Below are 11580 nucleotides of genomic sequence, written 5' to 3' on the forward strand. Positions count from 1 at the left end.
CCAAACTGTGCCCTTTCTTAAGAGGTTTTGGACTTCACCTCCCAGAAGCCTCAGCCATGTTGGCCAATAGCCTGGGATTCTGGGAGCTGGAGTCCAAAAAATCCCCTTAAAGAGCACCGTTTGGGGACCACTGGTTTAGCAACTGTGGAGCTGAGCCACTCTCACTCGGAGCAGTTACTTCAGCCTTCAACGTTCGAAAGCGGACTCAACGGTTTTTTTTAAAAGGGTGGGGGACATTGCGCATGCGCAACATTAAAGTCCCACTTTTCTGCGAAGCGACTCCCCCTCTCTATCGCGCATGGGCCGAGCTTTGTGCGCTTGCGCAAAGCATGCCGGCCTCCGGTTGGCCCTTTCAGGGACCGAGGGGGCGGGGCCAATTTGCAGACGTGGCGCCTGTCTCATCAGTCGCGCCAGGCGGGGCCTGGCTCTGTCAGTGCGGAAGTAGTGGGCGAAGGAGGAGGAGGATGGCCTCTGACATGACGGCGGGAGACAGGTACCGGCTATTGGGCCCTTGGGGAAGCCAGGAACGCCGCTGAAGCCCCGCTCCGTCCTTGCTAAGCGGCTTGGCTTGGATGCGGGAAGCAGCAGCAAGAGCAGCAGAGCCCCATTCACACGTTACATACGCGAGATGTGTTTCCTTTGCCTCCTTCCACCAAACCCAGGTTTAGAGCCGAGTTTAGGGCTCCTCCTCGGTCGGGGAGGCAGGCGGTTGAGTCCTGTAGGAGCCACCGAGGAGGCCCCTTGAGGGAGGGGGGGGTTTTCTCTAAAAGACAGGCTGGATGTCAGGGATGCTTTGATCGTGGTTTCCTGCAGCGCTGGGAGGCTGGCCTGGATGGGTGGCCTTTGGGCCTCTTCCGACTCTGGAGTTGATCACACCAGCGAGACCCTGCGGGAAAACGGGATTGGAAGCAGAGTTACACTAGAGAAAAGCTGGAAATGCCCAGAGTTTATCACACGACGTTGCTCTTAATGTGAAATAAACCAAAGTTAAACCCGAGAAAAGCAGCAGCTTCTCACTTTCAGGAAATTCCGAAAGCAAAAAGGGGCCGTTTTTCTCCACTTTAACTTCAGTCTCACTTCGCATCATTTCACTTTAGCAGCAATTCAGTGTGATAAACTTCCAGAATTCAAGGGTTCTGTTTACATTCGAATTTAATTTAACTCTCTCTTAAATCCCATTTTCCCGTGGGATCTCACTAGTGCAATAAAGCTCTATGATTGTGTTAGGATTATCACACAGGAAGCTTACCATGGATGAAACGCCTGCAAAACGCTCCAGGAGTGCAAAGGTGTGATAGCCAGTCGCTCCTCTGATTCGTCATTGAGATGCCTTTTCCTTCCTCAAAGCATTCGCAGAGCAACCATTTCTTCAATAACGGAAGTTCCCATTTTGAAGGAATGGCTGCTCCACAAACGCTTTGAAGACAGGAGAGGAGAGGGGACGCTTCAGAAGCGCGACCGGCTATCACACCTTCCTGCTTCAGGAGCCTTTTACCAGCGTTTTAACCACAGTAAACTAGGTGTGATAATCCCCTATGATTCAGATTCTTCACTATCTGAATAACCAGTGAGAATAGACAGGATGAGCAACCAAACTAGCAGAGGTGTGCATAGATACGGTTCCAATTAAGAAAACAGCATGAACAATAAAAGTGGCATGCAGGAGTGGGATTATTTGCATAGTGGCACTAAAAAAAATGACATCTGAATGACCCCCAAAATGACCAAAAGAAGGCTGTTGCACTTTGGCCACATCATGAGAAGGTCGCGCTAAAAAAAGTTATTAGACAAGTCATTATGAAATGCAGTAATGCAAGGAAAGATGGAGGGTAGGAGAAAGAGTGAAAGGAGGTAGGAAAGATGCTGTGGACAGATTCATCTGTCAGCAGGCTCAGCTTATTCTGTCGCCCCTCTCCTCCTGTTTCCCTGCATAGCAGCAGCTATCACCTGCTGGGAAGGGGGATTCGACATCTCCTAGTTCTCTTTCAGGCTCACCTTCCACACTTTCGACATGTGGCTTCCATATATTTAGCAGCAGTGCACATGTGCACATACAAACACTCTGCAATGATAAGAAAATGGTTCACTGATAAATTTCTTCTTGAAGGTAAAAGAGCCTTGACAGATACCAAGATGATTGTCTTTTTAGCTATTCACTTCACTTTCACTGTGCTCATGAGACTCAAAGACATGTGGCAATGGTGGACTTGAACTCAGATGTCACTGGTCCAAGTTGTACTCAGTCTTTCTGAGATTACATAGAAGAGTTTAAGCCAATTGCTTATTACCAATTGTGTGTGTGGAGGGGTGTATCTCTGAATATTAGTCTAGTTTATGTTAGTTTATGTTAGTAGGAGCTGGTAGGGAGTACATTTTGAGGCCTCATTAATCCTTTAATGAGAAATCTGTTGGGATTTGTGCTGAATTCCCCAACTTCCAGGCTTCCCAAACAATCCAGACATTTTGCATATAACTCAGGTTGTCAAATAGGCTTCGTAGTTTACTTCTAGCCACATCATCCCTAGTGGTTTCACGTCATTTTTCAAAATATAATGTAGAAGCTGGGAAGGTTCCTTTTGAGAATCCTACATTCCCCAGTCTCCCAGCTGTCTGGAGGTTTCTGAAAGTGGTGATCCAAAACAATAAAGTTTCCAGGCTCTTTATTATTATTATTATTAACCTTTATTTATGAAGCGCTGTAAATTTACACAGCGCTGTACATACAATCTTTTTAGTTAGATGGTTCCCTGCCCTTGGGCTTACAATCTAAAAAGACATGACACAGAAGGAGAAGGGAGTGGTGGAGGGAAAGGGTAAGAGGTCCAGCAGTTCCTCTCTACCTCCGAGGCCTGGACCAAGGCAGATGGACTGGAGGGAGGGCTTGGCTTCATAATGGATGGTTAATCATTTTCCAGGGAAAATACATACTCTCAAGTAGGATAATACATATACAGTACATAGCAATACAGGAAATGGTTCAATAAACAGGCACCACAAGAACATCAAATAGTAAGCGACAAGTATGCAATGCCTGGGAAGGCTTTTCTGAACAGGATGGTTTTCAACTCCGTTTTGAAGCTAGTTAAAGAAGTGATGGCTCTTGCTTGTGGGGGAAGAAGGTTCCAGGAGTGAGGGGCAGCAAGCAAAAAGGGGCGAATCCGGGATGGGGCAGAGGAAATCCTGGGCTGGGACAGGAGACCCTGACTACCAGAACGGAGGGCCTGAGTGGGAAGGTGAGGAGAAAGAAGGTCTGATAAGTAAGGAGGGGCCAGTCCATGGAGGGCTTTAAATGTCGACAGCAGGAGCTTACACTGAATGTGGAAAGGGAGGGGGAGCCAGTGAAGGGATGCCAAGACAGGAGAGATGTGGTCAGAGCGGTGGGTGGAAGTGATAATGCGTGCAGCTGAATGCTGGACAGAGATTAAAGGACGGAGGTGAGAAAGAGGAAGCCCAGCCAGGAGGACGTTACAGTAATCCAGTTGTGAGATCACTAGGGCATGGACCAGGATCTTGGCAGTAGAGGCGGAGAGATATGGTCGGATTTTGGCAATATTGTACAAGAAGAATCTACAAGCCTTGGCTGTGGTCTGGATCTGAGGGACACACGACAGAGAAGAGTCAAAGATAAAATCAAGACTGCAGGCTTGCTGGATTGGTTGAATAGAAATGTTCTCCACAGAGACAGAAAAGGAGTGTTGAAGGGTGGGCTTAGGGGGAAAGACAAGAAGCTCCTTCTTGGACATGTTGAGCTTCAAACACCGATGGCGCATCCACTGCGAGACAGCTGTGAGAGAAGACGAGACTTGCTGTTCAAGCCTTGGAGAAAGGTCAGGGGTGGAAAGATACAACTGGGTGTCATCGGCATACAGATGGTAGGAAAAACCAAAAGAGCTGATGAGTTTTCCTAAGGACAGTGTGTAGAGAGAAAACAGAAGGGGACCCAGAACAGAGCCCTGGGGAACTCCAACAGATAAGGGAACAGGAGAAGAAGTCTGACCCCCTGCAACTACTGCAAAAGTTCTGCCAGACAAGTAAGATCTAAACCAGTCGAGAAAAGTGCTGCTTCTCTAAAATGACTGTTGCCATTTATTTTGTTTTGCATGTTAAAATCTAGCTTTTACATCTAGTTGTTGACAGAGTATATGTAAAGTGGGTATTTAAATTGTCAACGTACTAGTCATGTATATTGTATAGAAATCAGTTCTAAACTTCAAATGGTGCCCTTATGACTGTTTACCCTGCTTTTCTTCTCCATTCTGTCATTAGAGTTCTTCTGACAGGATGACAGGGAAAAGCCAGAATTTAAATTTCCAGCTGCCAGCTGCAGCACAGCCTTCAGTGGAGAGCCATTCTTATTCATTTGGGAATGGAATCAGCTCCGACAGTGATGTTTTGGAAGATGAAGTGGAGGTGTATGAACTGCGACCCCGGGGAAGGGAGAAAGTCCGAAGAAGTACATCCAGAGAGAGATTGGATGATATTATATTTATAACAAAGGATATACAAGAAGGAGACACATTAAATGCCATAGCTCTTCAATACTGCTGTTCCGTAAGTCCGCACAGTTCTGTCCAGTGAAGTTAATTTGGAGGAACATGTAAATATAGAAAATGTTAAAATTTATATATATATATGACTAAATGTTTTGTGCTGTTAGAAACAACTTGTAGGGTTGCTTCACAGAAGCCAGGAAGTATTATACATATTGATTTCATAAACCTATGCCAGATTGGGAGTGTGCAGTAAAACAGCTTCAAATATCTTACCCATGTTTTGATGTCTGTTTGTTTCTCTGTTTTCAATGAGCCATATTTTATAAAACTGATTGGTACAGAAAGGCCAAAACTTAATGGCAATTGGAAATTAAAAGTTACTTTTCTTTTGTGTGGTGAAATAGTGATTTAGTGCAAGTACATCTTTGTGTGGGGAACCATACGTGGATAAATTGACTCATCCCTAGGAACCACGAGAACCAAATTCTTACAGACTTTGCCTGAGATCCAGTAGGACCACTCTGGGGAATGGGGGTGGGAAATAGCTGCTTCCCCTACCCTGAGTTCATAGCCAGCTGCTTGTTACACCTCTTCTAGGGTGCTGTCTGCTATGGGATGTGCTTTTGAACCAACCAGTTGTCCTTACAAATGGGTAGAAAAAAATACCATCCCCTCCCTTCAGTAAGAGCAAATATGGTGTCTTTATTTCCAGGTACAAAAATATAACTGAACACCTCCTATGTACACCTCCAAGGCCAATGAGTGGCTTCTGGGAGGGGACATGAAGTTGCACCTTTGACCCTCTGGCTCCCTGTGTTCACCCATTCATTTTTGTAGTAGACACACTAAACAATCTGAACAACTTAAGGGCATAGAGGTTAAGACACTGGTGACTGGTTGGTTGATGTATTTTGTCCTACTTTACTACAAATAGAAATCAAAACATAATCTCAGAGTCTAACTCATCTATCTCTAAGAGCAGCCTTAATGCTCCTTACACTTAAATTGCTTGATAACCAAAAATCAATCTTACCTTAGTGAAGCCTGTTTTCTGGGTGATTAGGAAAAGAGAGAGAGTACAGTCTGCTGTTACCTTGCTCCAAACATGTTTTTCAAGCAGAGGTCATTATTCCTGTTTTGTACATGAACACACACAGCCCAAGCATCTTATTTACATGAATGAAAGTGCAAAAATGTACATATCACTAAATCAAAATGACATGGCTACACCCTTGGAAGTTTCTTTCTCTTCCTTAGAAAGTGGAAGGTAGACAAACGTTTTCTGGAAGAAACATTTCTGGATGAGAGTACGGTCATTTGTCATGTAAAGATGTGGTCCTATAGTATGTCTAGTGCTGGTATATTAAGCTATCTTGAGAACCCCATTGTATCTAAAAGCTGTTGGGCCTATGTTTCAACGATACTTCCTTATGTGGAAATCTTTTGCTTTAAAGAGGGAAATCTTAAAGTGTGTAATATGGCATGGAGGAGGTAAAATGTATATTATTCAAAGAGAGGGTTGTCAGATACAACTAATAGACTTCTTAAGAATCCAGTCCACATTAGTATTGGTAAATATGCCTTGCAAGTTGTCAGTCAGAATCTTCCTGTGAGTGGTAAAGGATTCTAGGAACTAGTTACAAACCATTGTAGAAATAGAGAATAATAGAAGTACTGGTTTACAGTTCTTAAAACACCAAGACAGTTAACTTAAGTTTTAAAAAATGATGTTATCCAGGACCAAGCCAGCTGCATTACAGCCCATGGATGAATTGCTTATTTGCTTACTAGTTACAGGTCATATTTGCATGCACTTTGTACACTGACCATTTGTGTACATCCATGGTGCTAGCATACCAGTAGTGCAGAAGTGGGAATCATGTCTTCCTTCAGAAGTTGTTAGACTTCAGCTTGCAACTACTTCCTTTGTGAAGTTGAAGGCTTTCACAGCTGGCATGCATAGGTTTTTGTGGGTTTTTCGGGCTATGAGGCCATGTTCTAGAAGAGTTTATTCCTGATGTTTCACCAGCAGCTGTGGCTGGCATCTTCAGAAAATGCTGGGATGAAAGAGAGTGGGGTATATATACTGACAATGGATCATTAAGTAAATGGACATCCTGTAGACCTTGCCATTCAACAACAGAACAATACATAGATTAACATGCAAATCACCTCCTCTCAACCAACAGTATATATATCCCACTTTCTTCCATTCCAGCATTCTCTGAAGATGCAGCCACAGTTGCTGGCGAAATGTCAGGAACAAACTCTTCTAGAACACGGCCTCATAGCCTGAAAAACTCACCAAAACTATATTTTCTTTGTATTCATAATGGAAGCTGAGGTGCTGTGAATTGTAGTTCAACAATATCTGGAAGGCCACATGATCCTACTTTTGCAGTAGTGCATTTAAATGTCACTGGATGCATGTCGAATGTACTTGCATTTTAGCACTTAAGGCTCTGACTATATCTGGTGCTCATGTGGCAAATGACCAGGGTTTATAGTTTTAAGCTCCTCCTTTTCTAATAAATACAGTAAGAAAGAGAACCATAATAGAACCTTGTCAGCAGCAAGACTATGGCTGCATCCGTGCTGCAGAAATAATCCAGTTTAACATCACTTTAACTGCCATGGCTCAATGCTATAGAATTCTGTGAATCCTCATTTGTTGTGGCATCTGAGCTGTCTGCAGAGAAGGTGAAATGTCTCACTAAACTACAGTTGCCAGAATTCCATAGCATTGAGCCATGGCATTTAACATGGTGTCAGAATGGATTATTTCTGCAGGTCAGATGCAGCCTATAACACAATTTCTTTCCTTAAACAAGGAGTTATTCCTTACTACTTTGATCCATAAGCACTGTTTCCCTTTTCTAAATTAATGTGGAGTCAAGGATGAGGTAATATTCCCAGCCTCCTTTATATCCGTCATTGGGACTTTTGTGCTAGAATCCCCCAAATTTCCTTCCTATAATTCCTAAAATATTTGGCCAGTTGAGCAGCAGTAGCATATAGCCAGGCTTTTTGTCAGTGGAGATATTTAAATTTATATCTCCAGAAGTTGTAAATTGGAATAAATATTGGTAACTTTTTTAAAGTAAAAAGTAAAACTAATTTATTTAATCATACTTTATGTTTCAGGTAGCAGATATCAAAAGGGTGAACAATCTTATTACAGATCAGGACTTCTTTGCACTGAGAGCTATTAAAATTCCAGTGAAGAAGTTCAGTGTGTTGACTGAGACACACTGCTTTCCTAAAAGCAGGCAAGTTTCAAGAGTGGCTTCTACTTCATACTCTGCAGAATTTCCAGAATCATCGCTATCTGCTGAATCATTCTCCACTGAGACGGTTGGCAATTTCTTGAAAGAAGTAGACCGTGATATAGAACAAATAGTGAAATGTAATGCAACAAAGAGAGAGAATCTTAATGAAGTTGTTTCTGCCTTATCTAACCAGCAATCAAACTTTGAATCAGATGGTAAAACCAGCAAGCAAAAAGACCCTTATTATGGAGCAGACTGGGGAATAGGATGGTGGACGGCTGTAGTAATAATGGTAGTGGTAGGCATAATAACACCTGTATTTTATCTTTTATACTATGAGGTTTTAGTTAAAGTGGATGTCAGTCACCATTCTACAGTGGAATATTCTTCAGTTACATCTCCATCTCAATCAAAACCATTAGGAAATGAAGTAAATCAGCACATTTCATGAAATTTGAGGTTTTCCTTTTACAAGTGAAAGATATGAGGATCCATGCAACATATTCTGCGAAGAGGAAAAGAACAACAGGTCCTATGTGCAGTTTAAAAGTAGCTGTCTTTTGTGATGGTATTTAGTGTGAGAACACTTCTGCTATCTTACTGTGTGTATGGAAGAAGTTGCTTTTTGGTACAAGATTCAAGTATGTTGATATTAATCAACATACTGTATGTTGATATTCAGTATGATATTCAGTATGTTGATATTAATTACACATTGCCTGAATCTGCTAAAGTACTCCTATTTAAGGTGCAACACTCTCATTTAAGGTAATGGGAATGAAACCAATTTAAATGGAAATAACTTATTGTGAGTTTTATAAAGCCTTGATCGTGTTTGCTGAAAAACAAATCTTCAGTTGAGATGTTGGTATGTAAGCTTTTTGTATTTTAAAAGGACAACTCATTCTTTTTCATCATTAGAATAATACAGGGATTAGAAATAATTTTTTAAAAGAAGAGCATTAAAAGCATATAAACCACAAAGAAGCAAAAACCACATAAAAGAGATACAAGGCTTTTTAACCTGCAAATGGTTAAAACATTGTTGTGGGATTTATCAACCTTCCATCAAAGAATCAAGGAGAGTTGAATAAAGTTGACAGGAGGGTAAAAATCAAAACAAATATGATGAAATTTAGAGTTAACAAAAAGTATTTAATTCAAAATATTTTCTTCTTTTGCTGGTAAAGATATAAATGAACTGGCAGTTCAGACGTTTTTACAGTTCTCATTTTCAGACGGCACACCATCGTTCATCTACTTTCTCACAATCAAATACGGGTTTATTGAGCTTTTGGTTTACCCCATTATGTAGTTTACACATCTATTTTGTAAATTTTTGCCTGCTAGACACATCAGGAGGATTGTGTTTCAATCTTCCCTTCATATCAGTACCGCAAACTCTGCATGGATAAAATCTAGCAAACGCGTTGAGAAAATCTCGCATTTCTTGTTGCTTCTTCTTCCCTGGTTTGTTAGGAAAATAAGCGGCGATGGTGTGCAACAGTGCCAAAGAAAAGCGGCCTAACTGCTCCTGATCCAGGGGTCCATCTGAATAGTAGTCTCCTTTGGCCCTTGGTGTTTTCTGCATCAGAGAAGAGTATATGACAAGCTAATTAGCACTGAGAGCATGCTGCCTAAACTGCTTTTGGCTGGAGGAAGGAGTGGGACCAGTGACTCATGGGACTAACTGCACATGGCATGTAAGTGTGTGCAACAGTATTGAAACCCTATTTTTTCTTAAACAACTTTAATAGAAGAATAGCTTTGAGTAGGAAAGCAGAAGAAAGGGGAAATGGATGTTCAAACCATGTCTCATTAGTATCTTTTGTATTCTAAAACTGTTCTCTCTCTACTTTCTATTGTTGCCATGAAGGTTACATCTTTGTGTATTTACATGAAAGTGTAAGTGTGTGCATGCCCATGCATTTTGGAACAGAGGAGTGACAGCGTCTCTTTCTAATTTGCTCCTTTTTTTCAAAAACAGTAAGGCATTAGAACTCCAGTACATATACATTATGTCTAACATACAGTTAGTCGTATAGCTAATCCCTTATTCCAGTATTTTTTTTAAAAAGCATATTCTTGTCCATAAAAACTGTTCTACCTTTAAAAAGATACTATATCCATGAAACTGATTATATTGTTGGACCTCTGAAACAGCAGTGTTCAAAACCTATCTGTGCCCATAAAATCTCAGCTGAAACCTGACTTGAAATATTATAGAACTGTAGAGAAGTTGAATTCTTTTTAATGGTTATGCTACAATTAATTTATTTTAAGAACAGTGAAATGAATAGTAAATCTGTTCATTTTTAGATGCTGAAAGTCAAGCTATTCAGAAAAGTGCTATGCGCTCTTACTTTGAAAACTCATGGGCAATATAAAAGTATCTCTGCATCTTCTCAGTTTTAAAAATCATGTAAAATCTGATATTAAATTTAAAAACTCACAGTTTAGACAAAGTTGGTGCACTCAGATAATAAATTTCTTGTATGACAAATTTTCACATAATATACATGGATAGCTGAAGCAGTTGTCTCTTAAATTACTTTGATTTAGCATTTTATGTCATACTTGTGCAAGTGCTTACTAAAGAATGAAGTTAAGATGGTTCCTTCTCATGTTAGCATACAAAGTAGTTGAAGCTCTTTGCAGATTTCAGTAACTTTCTGCAAATACAGCTCATCCCGCTTTTCCTGTACAGAAGCATACGCTCATCTTGTACAACTTTTTGGTGGCAGCAGGGCTAGGCTTTTGCACCTTTCTGGACTACAGCAATGCTGTAGTATACATCATGCTAAAGTAAAATGTTCAGCAGATGTGTGAAATGATTGAAGCAGAAAAAAAATCTATGTTATGTATTTGGGGGGGGGGTTAAGATGATTCATGAGTAAAGAAAATCCAAAATCTACAGCTAGGCAATACTTTAATGAAGTCAGACCAAAATATCACAAAAAATTATATAAGCTAAGGGATTTTCAGAACTATTCAGCTAAATACTATAAAAAGTGAGAATGGGAAAGAAACAAGAAAGTACGTATTTTCATGCAAAAACCTTAGGAAATATATAGTTATTTATAACTGAGTTTTGAAAACTAGTGTGACTCTTAAATTAGCTAAATGTAATAAAGCTAGGGCTTCTTCCAAACCTTCCCTGGATTTGGAGAATCCGTCTTACTGTGTCTTGTTCACAGAACAGTGATCCTGCTTACAATCTCATTCCATCTTACACTTCCAGGTTTTTTTAAAGACCAAAAGAAAAGTAACAACCATAGCTAGTTTGTGTGCTGGTGTATTTAATCCCCCCCCCAACCATCCTTGCTCTTTCTCAGATGTCTCTTGACTGTGTTCTACTCTTCGGGTGAAAGTGGTATCAGAGCTGATGTGCATGCATCCCCTTCTGAAAAAGCATTTACGTCTTAGCTTGTTTGCACCTTTTATAGGGAGTTGGATATAATAGTTAAATCTAAACTGCTCAAGAAAATTAAAAGGAATCTTGGATCTTGAAAAAAGTTACTTCTTTAATCTAAATCTCCCAGACTATCAGCCAGTGGTTCTGAATTGGATGCACAGTTGCTTGGAATACTGTCTAAGGCACATAGACACATTACATTCAATTGAGTGGCTTTTCCAATATTTCAGTTGCTTTCTAGTTAGGCAAGTGCAGTTATGATCAGAGCTACATCTAGGATATATGCAGGCAAAGAAAAGACAATGGAAGGAGGGTTTGCTGCAGCGACGTTGTCATAATCTAGAAGTGCCTGGTGTTGTGTATTCCCATCATACTGAAACGTGGGGGAAGGCTTTCAGTAATC

At 40.8% G+C, this 11580-nt stretch overlaps 1 protein-coding gene across 3 annotated transcripts; it reads left to right on the forward strand.

Annotated features, from left to right (window-relative positions):
• Positions 1–392: 392 nt before the first annotated feature.
• On the forward strand, positions 393–10320 carry LYSMD3 (LysM domain containing 3). 3 transcript variants are annotated; one of them, XM_042453897.1, is made up of 4 exons: positions 393–493; positions 4267–4551; positions 7638–7762; positions 9242–10320. In XM_042453897.1, the coding sequence occupies exons 2-4, from the start codon at positions 4282–4284 to the stop codon at positions 9288–9290; spliced, it is 444 nt and encodes a 147-aa protein (XP_042309831.1). In that variant the 5' UTR covers positions 393–493; positions 4267–4281; the 3' UTR covers positions 9291–10320. The 3 variants fall into 3 exon arrangements, with proteins under 3 accessions (XP_042309831.1, XP_042309828.1, XP_042309829.1); XM_042453894.1 differs by having other exon boundaries at positions 7638–10320; XM_042453895.1 differs by lacking the exon at positions 393–493 and adding an exon at positions 503–630 and having other exon boundaries at positions 4269–4551; positions 7638–10320.
• The last annotated feature ends 1260 nt before the right edge of the window (positions 10321–11580 follow it).

Source organism: Sceloporus undulatus, chromosome 2, assembly GCF_019175285.1.
Source record: "Sceloporus undulatus isolate JIND9_A2432 ecotype Alabama chromosome 2, SceUnd_v1.1, whole genome shotgun sequence".
In the NCBI taxonomy this organism is placed as follows: domain Eukaryota; kingdom Metazoa; phylum Chordata; class Lepidosauria; order Squamata; family Phrynosomatidae; genus Sceloporus; species Sceloporus undulatus.